General features: G+C 49.0%; 1 protein-coding gene across 1 annotated transcript; it reads right to left on the bottom strand.

Annotated features, from left to right (window-relative positions):
- Positions 1-801: 801 nt before the first annotated feature.
- Positions 802-12,431, bottom strand: LOC310966850 (uncharacterized protein; the record flags this gene model as incomplete). Its single annotated transcript, XM_083940779.1, has 10 exons — positions 12,317-12,431; positions 10,552-10,653; positions 10,292-10,459; positions 10,048-10,164; positions 7,797-9,382; positions 7,437-7,504; positions 6,125-6,424; positions 4,469-4,660; positions 2,423-2,614; positions 802-1,156 (listed from the first exon to the last, which is right to left on the bottom strand). The coding sequence occupies exons 1-10, from the start codon at positions 12,363-12,365 to the stop codon at positions 802-804; spliced, it is 3,129 nt and encodes a 1,042-aa protein (XP_083796905.1). The 5' UTR covers positions 12,366-12,431.
- Between the last annotated feature and the right edge of the window lie 2,874 nt (positions 12,432-15,305).

Here is a 15,305-nt window from a genome sequence, read left to right as displayed (position 1 = left end):
GTTGGAGGAACTGTCGTTGTGGGGGCCACGGTTGTTGTTGGGGCTGCAGTTGTAGTGGAGGCTACAGTTGTTGTTGGGGCTGCAGTTGTAGTAGGGGCTTCAGTGGTCGTTGGGGCCAGAGTTGTTGTTTGGGCTGCAGTTGTTGTTTGGGCTACAGTTGATGTTGGGGCTGCAGTTGTAGTTGGGGCTACAGTTGTTGTCAGGGCAACAGTTGTAGTTGGGGAAACTGTTGTTGTTGGGGCCACAGTTGTTGTTGGGGCAGTTGTAGTTGTCAGTGCAGCGGTTGTTGTGGGGGCTACAGTTGTAGTTGGGGCTGCAGTTGTAGTTTGTACCACAGTTGTAGTTGGGGCTGCAGTTGTTGTTGGGGCTGCAGTTGTAGTTGGGGCCACAGTTGTTGTTAGGGTAGCTGTCGTTGTTGGTGAAGCGGTCGTTATGGGCTCTGCAGTTGTTGTTGGGGGTGCAGTTGTAGTTGGGGCCACAGTTGTAGTTGGAGGAACTGTCGTTGTGGGGGCCACGGTTGTTGTTGGGGCTGCAGTTGTAGTGGAGGCTACAGTTGTTGTTGGGGCCACAGTTGTAGTTTGAGGAACTGTTGTTGTTGGGGCCAAAGTTGTTGTCAGGGCAGCTGTCGTTGTCAGTGCAGCGGTCGTTGTGGGGGCTACAGATGTTGATTGGGCTGCAGTTGTAGTAGGGGCTACAGTTGTTGTTGGGGCCACAGTTGTAGTTGGGGGAACTGTTGTTGTTGGGGCCACAGTTGTTGTTAGGGCAGCTGTCGTTGTCAGTGCAGTGGTAGTTGTGGGGGCTTCAGTGGTCGTTGGGGCCAGAGTTGTTGTTTGAACTGCAGTTGTTGTTGGGGCCGCAGTTGTAGTTGGGGCTACAGTTGTTTTCAGGGCAGCTGTCGTTGGTGCATTGGTCGTTGTGGGGGCCAGAGTTGTTGTTGCTGCTGCAGTTGTAGTCGGGGATACAGTGGTTGTTGGGGCCACAGTTGTTGTTGGGGCCACATATGTGGTTGGGGGAACTGTTGTTGTTGGGCCCACAGTTGTTGTTGGCGCAGCTGTCGTTGTTGGTGAAGTGGTAGTTGTGGGCTCTGCAGTTGTTGTTGGGGCTGCAGTTGTAGTTGGAGGAACTGTTGTTGTGGGGGCCACAGTTGTTGTTGGGGCTGCAGTTGTAGTAGGGGCTACAGTTGTTGTTGGGGTCACAGTTGTGGTTGGGGCCACAGTTGTGGTTGGGGAAACTGTCGTTGTGGGGGCCACAGTTGTTGTTGGTTCTGCAGTTGTAGTGGGGGCTACAGTTGTTGTTGGGGCCACAGTTGTAGTTGGGGGAACTGTTGTTGTTGGGGCCACAGTTGTTGTTAGGGCAGCTGTCGTTGTCAGTGCAGCGGTCGTTGTGGGGGCTACAGTTGTTGTTGGGGCCACAGTTGTGGTTGGGGAAACTGTCGTTGTGGGGGCCACAGTTGTTGTTGGTTCTGCAGTTGTAGTGGGGGCTACAGTTGTTGTTGGGGCCACAGTTGTAGTTGGGGGAACTGTTGTTGTTGGGGCCACAGTTGTTGTTAGGGCAGCTGTCGTTGTCAGTGCAGCGGTCGTTGTGGGGGCTACAGTTGTTGTTGGGGCCACAGTTGTAGTTGGGGGAATTGTTGTTGTTGGGGCCACAGTTGTTGTTAGGGCAGCTGTCGTTGTCAGTGCAGCGGTCGTTGTGGCGGCTACAGTTGTTGTTTGGGCTGCAGTTGTAGTAGGGGCTTCAGTGGTCGTTGGGGCCAGAGTTGTTGTTTGGGCTGCAGTTGTTGTTTGGGCTGCAGTTGTAGTTGGGGAAACTGTTGTTGTTGGGGCCACAGTTGTTGTTAGGGCAGTTGTAGTTGTCAGTGCAGCGGTTGTTGTGGGGGCTACAGTTGTAGTTGGGGCTGCAGTTGTACTTCGGGCCACAGTTGTAGTTGGGGCTGCAGTTGTTGTTGGGGCTGCAGTTGTTGTTGGGGCAGCTGTCGTTGTTGGTGAAGCGGTCGTTGTGGGCTCTGCAGTTGTTGTTGGGGGTGCAGTTGTAGTTGGGGCCACAGTTGTAGTTGGAGGAACTTTTGTTGTGGGGGCCAGAGTTGTTGTTGCTGCTGCAGTTGTAGTGGGGGATACAGTAGTCGTTGGGGCCACAGTTGTTGTTGGGGCAGCTGTCGTTGTTGGTGAAGCGGTTGTTGTTGGCTCTGCAGTTGTTGTTGGGGGTGCAGTTGTAGTTGGGGCCACAGTTGTAGTTGGAGGAACTGTGGTTGTGGGGGCCACGGTTGTTGTTGGGGCTGCAGTTGTAGTGGGGGCTACAGTTGTTGTTGGGGCCACAGTTGTAGTTGGAGGAACTGTTGTTGTTGGGGCCAAAGTTGTGGTCAGGGCAGCTGTCGTTGTCAGTGCAGCGGTCGTTGTGGGGGCTACAGATGTTGATTGGGCTGCACTTGTAGTAGGGGCTACAGTTGTTGTTGGGGCCACAGTTGTGGTTGGGGGAACTGTTGTTGTTGGGCCCACAGTTGTTGTTGGCGCAGCTGTCGTTGTTGGTGAAGTGGTAGTTGTGGGCTCTGCAGTTGTTGTTGGGGCTGCAGTTGTAGTTGGAGGAACTGTCGTTGTGGGGGCCACAGTTGTTGTTGGGGCTGCAGTTGTAGTAGGGGCTACAGTTGTTGTTGGGGCCACAGTTGTGGTTGGGGAAACTGTCGTTGTGGGGGCCACAGTTGTTGTTGGTTCTGCAGTTGTAGTGGGGGCTACAGTTGTTGTTGGGGCCACAGTTGTAGTTGGGAGAACTGTTGTTGTTGGGGCCACAGTTGTTGTTAGGGCAGCTGTCGTTGTCAGTGCAGCGGTCGTTGTGGGGGCTACAGTTGTTGTCGGGGCCACAGTTGTAGTTGGGGGAACTGTTGTTGTTGGGGCCACAGTTGTTGTTAGGGCAGCTGTCGTTGTCAGTGCAGCGGACGTTGTGGGGGCTACAGTTGTTGTTGGGGCTGCAGTTGTAGTAGGGGCTTCAGTGGTTGTTGGGGCCAGAGTTGTTGTTTGGGCTGCAGTTGTAGTTGGGGCTGCAGTTGTTGTTGGGGCTGCAGTTGTTGTTGGGGCAGCTGTCGTTGTTGGTGAAGGGGTCGTTGTAGGCTCTGCAGTTGTTGTTGGGGCTGCAGTCGTAGTTTGGGCCACAGTTGTAGTTGGGGCTGTAGTTGTTGTTGGGGCTGCAGTTGTAGTTGGGGCCACAGTTGTTGTCAGGGCAGCTGTCGTTGGTGCATTGGTCGTTGTGGGGGCCAGAGTTGTTGTTGCTGCTGCAGTTGTAGTGGGGGATACAGTAGTCGTTGGGGCCACAGTTGTTGTTGGGGCAGCTGTCGTTGTTGGTGAAGCGGTTGTTGTTGGCTCTGCAGTTGTTGTTGGGGGTGCAGTTGTAGTTGGGGCCACAGTTGTAGTTGGAGGAACTGTCGTTGTGGGGGCCAGAGTTGTTGTTGCTGCTGCAGTTGTAGTAGGGGATACAGTAGTAGTTGGGGCCACAGTTGTTGTTGGGGCAGCTGTCGTTGTTGGTGAAGCGGTTGTTGTTGGCTCTGCAGTTGTTGTTGGGGGTGCAGTTGTAGTTGGGGCCACAGTTGTAGTTGGAGGAACTGTCGTTGTGGGGGCCACGGTTGTTGTTGGGGCTGCAGTTGTAGTGGGGGCTACAGTTGTTGTTGGGGCCACAGTTGTTGTTAGGGCAGTTGTAGTTGTCAGTGCAGCGGTTGTTGTGGGGGCTACAGTTGTAGTTGGGGCTGCAGTTGTACTTAGGGCCACAGTTGTAGTTGGGGCTGCAGTTGTTGTTTGGGCTGCAGTTGTTGTTGGGGCAGCTGTCGTTGTTGGTGAAGGGGTCGTTGTGGGCTCTGCAGTTGTTGTTGGGGCTGCAGTTGTAGTTGGGGCTACAGTTGTTGTCAGGGCAACAGTTGTAGTTGTGGAAACTGTTGTTGTTGGGGCCACAGTTGTTGTTAGGGCAGTTGTAGTTGTCAGTGCAGCGGTTGTTGTGGGGGCTACAGTTGTAGTTGGGGCTGCAGTTGTAGTTTGGGCCACAGTTGTAGTTGGGGCTGCAGTTGTTGTTGGGACTGCAGTTGTAGTTGGGGCCACAGTTGTTGTCAGGGCAGCTGTCGTTGGTGCATTGGTCGTTGTGGGGGCCAGAGTTGTTGCTGCTGCTGCAGTTGTAGTGGGGGATACAGTAGTCGTTGGGGCCACAGTTGTTGTTGGGGCAGCTGTCGTTGTTGGTGAAGCGGTTGTTGTTGGCTCTGCAGTTGTTGTTGGGGACGCAGTTGTAGTTGGGGCCACAGTTGTAGTTGGAGGAACAGTCGTTGTGGGGTCCACGGTTGTTGTTGGGGCTGCAGTTGTAGTGGGGGCTACAGTTGTTGTTGGGGCCACAGTTGTAGTTGGAGGAACTGTTGTTGTTGGGGCCAAAGTTGTTGTCAGGGCAGCTGTCGTCGTCAGTGCAGCTGTCGTTGTGGGGGCTACAGATGTTGATTGGGCTGCACTTGTAGTAGGGGCTACAGTTGTTGTTGGGGCCACAGTTGTGGTTGGGGGAACTGTTGTTGTTGGGCCCACAGTTGTTGTTGGCGCAGCTGTCGTTGTTGGTGAAGTGGTAGTTGTGGGCTCTGCAGTTGTTGTTGGGGCTGCAGTTGTAGTTGGAGGAACTGTCGTTGTGGGGGCCACAGTTGTTGTTGGGGCTGCAGTTGTAGTTGGGGCTACAGTTGTTGTTGGGGCCACAGTTGTGGTTGGGGAAACTGTCGTTGTGGGGGCCACAGTTGTTGTTGGTTCTGCAGTTGTAGTGGGGGCTACAGTTGTTGTTGGGGCCACAGTTGTAGTTGGGGGAACTGTTGTTGTTGGGGCCACAGTTGTTGTTAGGGCAGCTGTCGTTGTCAGTGCAGCGGTCGTTGTGGGGGCTACAGTTGTTGTTGGGGCCACAGTTGTAGTTGGGGGAACTGTTGTTGTTGGGGCCACAGTTGTGGTTGGGGAAACTGTCGTTGTGGGGGCCACAGTTGTTGTTGGTTCTGCAGTTGTAGTGGGGGCTACAGTTGTTGTTGGGGCCACAGTTGTAGTTGGGGGAACTGTTGTTGTTGGCGCCACAGTTGTTGTTAGGGCAGCTGTCGTTGTCAGTGCAGCGGTCGTTGTGGGGGCTGCAGTTGTAGTAGGGGCTTCAGTGGTCGTTGGAGCCAGAGTTGTTGTTGGTTCTGCAGTTGTAGTGGGGGCTACAGTTGTTGTTGGGGCCACAGTTGTAGTTGGGGGAACTGTTGTTGTTGGCGCCACAGTTGTTGTTAGGGCAGCTGTCGTTGTCAGTGCAGCGGTCGTTGTGGGGGCTACAGTTGTTGTTGGGGCCACAGTTGTAGTTGGGGGAATTGTGGTTGTTGGGGCCACAGTTGTTGTTAGGGCAGCTGTCGTTGTGGCGGCTACAGTTGTTGTTGGGGCTGCAGTTGTAGTAGGGGCTTTAGTGGTCGTTGGAGCCAGAGTTGTTGTTTGGGCTGCAGTTGTAGTTGGGGCTACAGTTGTTGTCAGGGCAACAGTTGTAGTTGGGGAAACTGTTGTTGTTGGGGCCACAGTTGTTGTTAGGGCAGTTGTAGTTGTCAGTGCAGCGGTTGTTGTGGGGGCTACAGTTGTAGTTGGGGCTGCAGTTGTACTTAGGGCCACAGTTGTAGTTGGGGCTGCAGTTGTTGTTGGGGCTGCAGTTGTTGTTGGGGCAGCTGTCGTTGTTGGTGAAGGGGTCGTTGTGGGCTCTGCAGTTGTTGTTGGGGGTGCAGTTGTAGTTGGGGCCACAGTTGTAGTTGGAGGAACTGTCGTTGTGGGGGCCAGAGTTGTTGTTGCTGCTGCAGTTGTAGTGGGGGATACAGTACTCGTCGGGGCCACAGTTGTTGTTGGGGCAGCTGTCGTTGTTGGTGAAGCGGTTGTTGTTGGCTCTGCAGTTGTTGTTGGGGGTGCAGTTGTAGTTGGGGGTGCAGTTGTAGTTGGGGCCACAGTTGTAGTTGTAGGAACTGTCGTTGTGGGGGCCACGGTTGTAGTTTGGGCTACAGTTGTTGTTGGGGCCACAGTTGTAGTTGGAGGAACTGTTGTTGTTGGGGCCAAAGTTGTTGTCAGGGCAGCTGTCGTTGTCAGTGCAGCGGTCGTTGTGGGGGCTACAGATGTTGATTGGGCTGCACTTGTAGTAGGGGCTACAGTTGTTGTTGGGGCCACATATGTGGTTGGGGGAACTGTTGTTGTTGGGCCCACAGTTGTTGTTGGCGCATCTGTCGTTGTTGGTGAAGTGGTCGTTGTGGGCTCTGCAGTTGTTGTTGGGGCTGCAGTTGTAGTTGGAGGAACTGTCGTTGTGGGGGCCACAGTTGTTGTTGGGGCTGCAGTTGTAGTAGGGGCTACGGTTGTTGTTGGGGCCACAGTTGTGGTTGGGGAAACTGTCGTTGTGGGGGCCACAGTTGTTGGTGGTTCTGCAGTTGTAGTGGGGGCTACAGTTGTTGTTGGGGCCACAGTTGTAGTTGGGGGAACTGTTGTTGTTGGGGCCACAGTTGTTGTTAGGGCAGCTGTCGTTGTCAGTGCAGCGGTCGTTGTGGGGGCTACAGTTGTTGTTGGGGCCACAGTTGTAGTTGGGGGAACTGTTGTTGTTGGGGCCACAGTTGTGGTTGGGGAAACTGTCGTTGTGGGGGCCACAGTTGTTGTTGGTTCTGCAGTTGTAGTGGGAGCTACAGTTGTTGTTGGGGCCACAGTTGTAGTTGGGGGAACTGTTGTTGTTGGCGCCACAGTTGTTGTTAGGGCAGCTGTCGTTGTCAGTGCAGCGGTCGTTGTGGGGGCTACAGTTGTTGTTGGGGCCACAGTTGTAGTTGGGGGAATTGTTGTTGTTGGGGCCACAGTTGTTGTTAGGGCAGCTGTCGTTGTGGCGGCTACAGTTGTTGTTGGGGCTGCAGTTGTAGTAGGGGCTTCAGTGGTCGTTGGAGCCAGAGTTGTTGTTTGGGCTGCAGTTGTAGTTGGGGCTACAGTTGTTGTCAGGGCAACAGTTGTAGTTGGGGAAACTGTTGTTGTTGGGGCCACAGTTGTTGTTAGGGCAGTTGTAGTTGTCAGTGCAGCGGTTGTTGTGGGGGCTACAGTTGTAGTTGGGGCTGCAGTTGTACTTCGGGCCACAGTTGTAGTTGGGGCTGCAGTTGTTGTTGGGGCAGCTGTCGTTGTTGGTGAAGCGGTCGTTGTGGGCTCTGCAGTTGTTGTTGGGGGTGCAGTTGTAGTTGGGGCCACAGTTGTAGTTGGAGGAACTGTCGTTGTGGGGGCCACGGTTGTTGTTGGGGCTGCAGTTGTAGTGGGGGCTACAGTTGTTGTTGGGGCCACAGTTGTAGTTGGAGGAACTGTTGTTGTTGGGGCCAAAGTTGTTGTCAGGGCAGCTGTCGTTGTCAGTGCAGCGGTCGTTGTGGGGGCTACAGATGTTGATTGGGCTGCAGTTGTAGTAGGGGCTACAGTTGTTGTTGGGCCCACAGTTGTTGTTGGCGCAGCTGTCGTTGTTGGTGAAGAGGTTGTTGTGGGCTCTTCAGTTGTTGTCGGGGCTGCAGTTGTAGTTGGAGGAACTGTCGTTGTGGGGGCCACAGTTGTTGTTGGGGCTGCAGTTGTAGTAGGGGCTACAGTTGTTGTTGGGGCCATAGTTGTAGTTGGGGGAACTGTTGTTGTTGGGGCCACAGTTGTTGTTAGGGCAGCTGTCGTTGTCAGTGCAGCGGTCGTTGTGGGTGCTACAGTTGTTGTTGGGGCCACAGTTGTAGTTGGGGGAACTGTTGTTGTTGGGGCCACAGTTGTTGTTAGGGCAGCTGTCGTTGTCAGTGCAGCGGTCGTTGTGGGGGCTACAGTTGTTGTTGGGGCTGCAGTTGTAGTAGGGGCTTCAGTGGTTGTTGGGGCCAGAGTTGTTGTTTGGGCTGCAGTTGTTGTTTGGGCTACAGTTGTTGTTGGGGCTGCAGTTGTAGTTGGGGCTACAGTTGTTGTCAGGGCAACAGTTGTAGTTGGGGAAAATGTTGTTGTTGGGGCCACAGTTGTTGTTAGGGCAGTTGTAGTTGTCAGTGCAGCGGTTGTTGTGGGGGCTGCAGTTGTAGTTTGGGCCACAGTTGTAGTTGGGGCTGCAGTTGTTGTTGCTGCTGCAGTTGTAGTGGGGGATACAGTAGTCGTTGGGGCCACAGTTGTTGTTGGGGCAGCTGTCGTTGTTGGTGAAGCGGTCGTTGTGGGCTCTGCAGTTGTTGTTGGGGGTGCAGTTGTAGTTGGGGCCACAGTTGTAGTTGGAGGAACTGTCGTTGTGGGGGCCACGGTTGTTGTTGGGGCTGCAGTTGTAGTGGGGGCTACAGTTGTTGTCGGGGCCACAGTTGTAGTTGGAGGAACTGTTGTTGTTGGGGCCAAAGTTGTTGTCAGGGCAGCTGTCGTTGTAAGTGCAGCGGTCGTTGTGGGGGCCACAGTTGTTGTTGGTGCTTCAGTTGTAGTGGGGGCTACAGTTGTTGTTTGAGCTGCAGTTGTTGTTGGGGCCGCAGTTGTAGTTGGGGCTACAGTTGTTATCAGGGCAGCTGTCGTTGGTGCATTGGTCGTTGTGGGGGCCATAGTTGTTGTTGCTGCTGCAGTTGTAGTGGGGGATACAGTGGTTGTTGGGGTTACAGTTGTTGTTGGGGCCACAGTTGTAGTTGGGGGAACTGTTGTTTTTGGGGCCACAGTTGTTGTTAGGGCAGCTGTCGTCAGTGCAGCGGTCGTTGTGGGGGCTAGAGTTGTTGTTGCTGCTGCAGTTGTAGTGGGGGCTACAGTTGTTGTTGGGGCCACAGTTGTTGTTGGGGCAGCTGTGGTTGTTGGAGAAGCAGTCGTTGTGGGGGCCACAGTTGTTGTGGGGGCCACAGTTGTTGCTGGGGCTTTAGTTGTAGTTGGGGCCACAGTTGTCGTTGGGGCAGAGGTCGTGGTGGGTGCAGCAGTTGTAGTTGGGGCCACAGTTGTCGTTGGGGCTGCAGTTGTTGGTGGTGCAGAGGTCGTGGTTGGTGCTGCAGTTGTAGTTGGGGCCACAGTTGTCGTTGGGGCTGCAGTTGAAGTTGGGGCCACAGTTGTAGTTGGGGCTGCAGTTGTTGGCGGTGCAGAGGTCGTGGTTGGTGCTGCAGTTGTAGTTGGGGCCACAGTTGTAGTTGGGGCTGCAGTTGTTGTCGGTGCAGATGTCGTGGTTGGTGCAGCAGTTGTAGTTGGGGCCACAGTTGTCGTTGGGGCTGCAGTTGTTGTCGGTGCAGGTGTCGTGGTTGGTGCAGCAGTTGTAGTGTTTGCAGCAGTATTACAAAAATTGGTGTCACAGCAGGATGTTCCACTTCCACTGCCACCAGCACTTTGTGAGAAAGGTTCGCTCTCTAGGATGGAAGCAGCTGCACACAGGTTTGCTGATGCACAGCCAAAGGCTTGAGAGGTACCGGTTTCAATGCTCACTGTAGAGGAAGTCATTGTTTTACTATATGGCCACTTTAATTCGTCAGTTTGCTGTTTTCAGGAATAATGGATTTGATTTATACAGTGCCTTTCTCAGTACTCAAGGCCCTTTACAGAGTCCAGGTTCCATTCATTCACACAGACACACATGTTGGTGGTAAACTAGGATTGTAGTCACAGCTGCACTGAGGCAGACTGATGAAAGCATTTGCTGCTAATCAGCGCCTACGGCCCCTCAGACCACCTCCTCAAACAAACAGCAGTCAAACACATTCACACGACACAACAACCAGTACACAAGCAGGGCAGGGCGTGGATCAAACGTTGGCCAACCTGCTCTACCAACTGAGCCACAGCCGCCCCAAATAATCCTCAGATTACTCAGATTACTTAATTAAAGTAAACAATACCCCAATGTGAATATACAGTTAAAGTGAAATTACTGTCCATTCCAGAGTGTTTGATAGTTATACCGTTTACTAAATGTAATGCAGTGTAAAGTCAAATATTCAGCTATAAATTATAGGTTGTATGTTAGATCCCTCATTACATTACATTACATTACATTACTGTAACCGTGTTGTTGATTTTCAGGTGTCATATGTAGTAAGTTGCTTTCAGTCAGTAAAACTCATCATGTAAAGTATGTATGATAAAGACTCACCACTGGATGGAAAGCAGCGGTCCTCCACTCCCTGACATTGCAATGGAACGGTGCATTCAGAGGTCACGGGGTCACAAGTGTAACACTTTAGACTGTTATCCGTCTGAGCTGCAGGGACTGGAACAAGTGAAGATGTCACAAAATGGATTTTGAACAAGTTTGAAGATGTCAGCATGTCAATGTTTTTGTATCATCATGAATATATTTTAACTCTACAACAAGCTACTCATCCAGTGTAACTCACAAGGTAGAGTTTCAGTGTTGCAGTTGTCTGTGTTGCAGCACTTAGCAGTTATGAGTGCACCCTGATCACCCGCGTTCATGGAAAATGTGTAAGTGCCTACGGCTGGACACAGGGCGGAAGAGGCACACGCCTTGTAGATCTGCTGTGCTGTGGTTCCAGATGAAGAGACTAGGAAATCAAAAATGTGTTAATTCTTACATAGAGCAAACAACTTCACAGCATTTCACTGAAAAGTACTAGATGACATCGGGGATGACTACCTCGAATGGCAGCTGTTACACACATGGTCTCTGTCGAACACGCTTGTAGTGTTGTGTTTGAACACTGATCATCTGTGCACGTTTGACACTGAAGTGCTCCGGCTGTGACGGGGAGAGAAACAGTCAAAGAATGATGATCACGTCTCACATGTCAGACCGAATGTGTGGCATGAACACCTGAAAAGGTGGAAAACTCCTATTTAAAAAGAAATATCAATTTACGTCACATTGTATTAGATAATTAAAGCCTTAATTGATTTATCTGTTCATGTTTATTTTTATTTTGGCATGTCATTGAAACCATTCAACAAATTTACCCCACAAATTAAAACGCACATACTCTTTACAGTATGAACAGGCAGTTTTTAATACCAAATAAGAATAAAAGTAAATAAAATGCCCTATAGTCTTTTTACTTATGCACATATAATACTCTCACAGCAAAGTCCTGCCACGTGTATCGCCCAAGAATCATTTGTACATATTTTGAAAGTCAATTAGTTCATTTTCTTATTTATGTTGTATTTATTATTCTTAAATTCCTCTAACTTGTCCATGTCCATGTCACATAAGCAGTTCTGCCGTAGCCCTGACCTTCTGTGCCCTCCTGCTCGGACAGAATTTGGGAACAAAGGCCGTTTCTTACCGTGCCCCGTCCACCTGGAGCAAACTGCAGCGTGGTTCCTCTGGAGGACTTTAAACTAATTTTTACAAAAAACGAAGAGGGTGTCTGCGGGGTTCTGCCCTTGTTTTTCTAGATAGTTTCAAACTGCTGCTGCGACACTTTGCACTCGTCACTTTTAAGGACTGTGTTCAGTTTTCTCTTTGTGTGATCGTCCTGTTCTGTGTAACCGTGTGTTGTTTTTGCTGTTGTTTCGCTTGACAACGAGACTCAGTGCCTCAATGAGATCGTCTGCATAAATAAAGGTCAATTAAATACTTCTTCAGACTGCTTCTTCTACGGCTGTACGTACGGTGACCTGAATTTACCCTCTGGGGATCAATTAGGTGTCATTTATATCCTATCCTCTGTATATTTTTCAGGGATATTACATTTCTCTGTTTCCTCATGTTGGTATTATCACTGAGATTAAAAATCCTGTGTCAAAATCACTTCTGGTAAAATGAAAAAATCTTAACCCTCCTGTTCTCCTAAGGGTCAATTTGACCCCATTTAATGTTTAACATCTCTTAATAACGACGTCTTTTTGTGTTTTTTTGCTTTATATGTATGACTTTTCCTCATTTTATGGGGACGACTCATGAAAAACCTAAAATTGTCATGATTTTATATATTTTTTATTGTTCTTATCATACATGTACTTGTGGCATCGGTGTTCCTTTGGGTCAGTTTGATCATCTGGATGATTTAATCATTATTATTATTGTCTATTTTACAATTCAAATATTATATGAGGTCAAATTCATGCTGCTGTCCTTGATAACGGACGTTACTTTCATTCCAGATGTTACAAATAACACAAAATAGCACTTAAAATAACAGACTTACTTTAAAACACACACACAGAAATCCCTCCATGCAGTTTAACATCAGTGATATTTTTCATTCTGTTAAATAAATACATAAAGTACCCGACTTCACTTGAGTCACACATTGATTATGATCATTTTCCAGATGTTTAACGGTCAAATTGAGCCCAAGAATAAATGGTGTTAGTAAAATCTGAGGGCAACAGGAGGGTTAAAGGTCCAAAATCAGGCTCACCAGTAGCTGCAGACACTATATTAGAGTAAGTAGAGTTACCTGTGCTGGAGAGAACCCAGGTGAGAGTCAGAGAAAGAAGCAGCTTCATCGTGATGACCAGGTAAAAAGTGTAGATTAGTTTCCCTTGATTGCGATACTAAACCCTTTGAGCAGCGCTACACTTTATATACGGCACAGCTGTTGAATGAATGTACAAACTATGCATGTTATAAAGTATTGGGTGTGCTCACATTCAGATGCAACCCTCTTTTGTCTGTTGAGAAGGTGTCGTGCCCAAACACCTTTCCACACCCTGAATACAATTTTGCAATGTTTACCTACCGATATAAATACTTTATTCTCAATTTAGAAAGTATTGTTGGTTTGAATTCAATTAGTCTCGCGTGGTTCCTGAATTACCCGTCTGACCAGCAACAGTCAGTGAATCTGGGAACTGTCTGTGCAGAGATATTACCGATACGTAAGGCTGTCCCACAAAGTTGAATCCTATGTCCAGTTCTTTTTACATTCATTCATGTTCATCCTCTTGTCCCTGTCGGGGTTGTGGGGGGGCTGGAGCCGATCGGGGTCCACCCTGGACAGGACGCCAGTCTATCACAGGACACATAGAGACGAACAGAGACAGACAACCATTCACACCTACGGGTGATTTAGAGTCATCAATGAACCGAACACCTGCACGTCTTTGGACTGTGGGAGGAAACCGGAGAACCCGGAGAAAACCCACGCAGACACGGGGACAACATGCAAATACACACAGAAGGGCCCCAGCCGGGATTCAAACCAGGAACCCTCTTGTTGTTATGTGACAGTAATAACCACCACTCCACCTTGCAGCCCCGGTTCTTTTTACAGTTTATATTAATGATAAAATTCCATTTTTAACTGAATGTTATGCACGTTTCTATGCAGATGATACAATATTACGCTGCCGACTGCTGTGGAGAACCTGCAGCTTTCCTTTTACGCTCTCCAAGTTGCATTTAATGATCTTAAACTTGTATTGAATTCACAATATTGGAAATACAATAAACAATAAATAACAATAAAACCAAACTAATTGTCGTCTGTTCTGTAGGATAAGGATTGTAGAACAGTGATGTGGTTTACGTACATGCCTCTGCGTCCACTCTCAAGTCCTTGGGCGTTGTTTATAACTCTGTCCTTTGGTGATTACTTGTGATATTTATAGAACTCATAATTGCATCAAACACACCTTAAAGATAAGTGTTCTTCCCGACAGTGGACGTTCTGGGCCAGAATCACAAGCTACTGTGTGTCAGTGTGTGATTTTGTTTTTTATGCTTGTTCTTATTTGTGTGCATTACTTTAAGTGTGCACATACAGTACACCGCTCTACAAAATTCAGATCTTGATGAAGGAATTATTCAGGTTGAACGTCTCGGCTGATGAGAACAAGATGATGTAACAACAGTCACTGCAAAACCATTTCCCTTTTTGGGGGTTGTCTTGCTTTTGCCTTTACATTGTTTGTGCTTTGTCGTCTCTCAGGTCTCTGCTGATGGTGGTGGTGCCTGCTGCCGTGGTCCTGCATGAAGCTTCCTGCTGCTATTATCACTGTTACTCATATAAACTATCATTAGTTTATGAATTATAACATTTGTAGCCATAAAAACACCATCAGTGGTGTGTCACTGTATCACAGCTGTTTACCACGACTCATCATTGATCATGTTTGACACCATAGTTTATTATTATTGTCATATTCATATTCTTCCACCATCATGGAAAGAATACATTCTGTGATTTTGTATCAATCAATTTTGACATTTGGAGTTGGATCTTTCAGCCATAAGACGATGAGCACTTCTGTTTCCCCCACTTTGTCGTCTCGCAGGTCTCTGCTGATGGTGGTGGCGCCTGCTGCCGTGGTCCTGCATGACGCTTCCTGCTGCTGTTATAATCTATCACCTTAGCTGTGCTTGTTTCTACTGTTCTGTTGTATTAACTGCCATAACATATGAGTCATATTCACATTATTATAGATATTGTAGTTACTGTTAAGCTTTGGTTGCTTGCATCTCTGGAAGTGTGTCTGTCTCTCTCTCTGTCCGTCTCTTCTCTCTCTCCTTCTCTTCCTCTCTCCGGTGCAGACAGACGTCCGTCCTCCACAGAGCTGGGTCTGTCTGACGTTCCTGTCTGTTATAGTGAAGGTTGTCGTTGCCACCGTACTCTACGGGGGAACTGTTGGGTCTCTGTAAATCATGAATAAGTCATAGAGTGTGGTCTTTACCTACTCTGTAAAGTGTCCTGAGATAACCTTTGTCATGATTTGGCACTGTAAATAAAATTGAATTGAATTGAATTGCACCTGCTGTCACTTTAATTTGCTCCAAAGTCGGTTAAATTGCTTCACGACCACTTGTGCTTCCTATGTGGACAGATTAATACCCTTTAATGTTTTAATGTGACAATTCGGTACTGACACATTATCGTCTGGTGATGTCTTATCACAGAAATATCGGTTTGTCCGGCTCGCCAAAAAACAGGAGTTGACACACGGAGGTACGGCAAAGAAATCATTCACTTATTTCAAACTAACACAAACAACTGAGAACGTTAAAATGCACTATTCTCATCAAGTTCACATGATATGTTACGAAAGGTTATGCACAAAAATGTGTATGATATCTAATGACATATGACCGAAGCATGGTGGTAATCGAAGTTGACCTTGGCGGTTACATTCAGGAAACTAAAGGTGACAGTTGGGGTTAGGCATCAAAGCAACTTGGAAAGGATGCGAAGAAATATTGTGGTTTGGCTTCGTACCTGTCTAAACCTAACGGACTCCAAAAGCAGCGGTTGCGGTCCCTCGCCTTCTTGAGGTCGACTTAAGTTTCCGAAGATACCATACACATCTTATGTGCAGAACTTTTCGTATGATATCGTACAATCAGAGGATGAAAACAGCCTGAAGACAATGTCAGCAGCTCCAGCGTGCGTGAGGGAAAGGTTGTTGAGTGGAATGCTGTGTGGTTAAAAAGAAAATACTAAAGCAAGGCGA

This window comes from Echiichthys vipera (assembly GCF_963691815.1).
Source record: "Echiichthys vipera genome assembly, chromosome: 3".
NCBI lineage: Eukaryota > Metazoa > Chordata > Actinopteri > Perciformes > Trachinidae > Echiichthys > Echiichthys vipera.
This window is presented reverse-complemented; position numbering and strand designations above follow the sequence as displayed.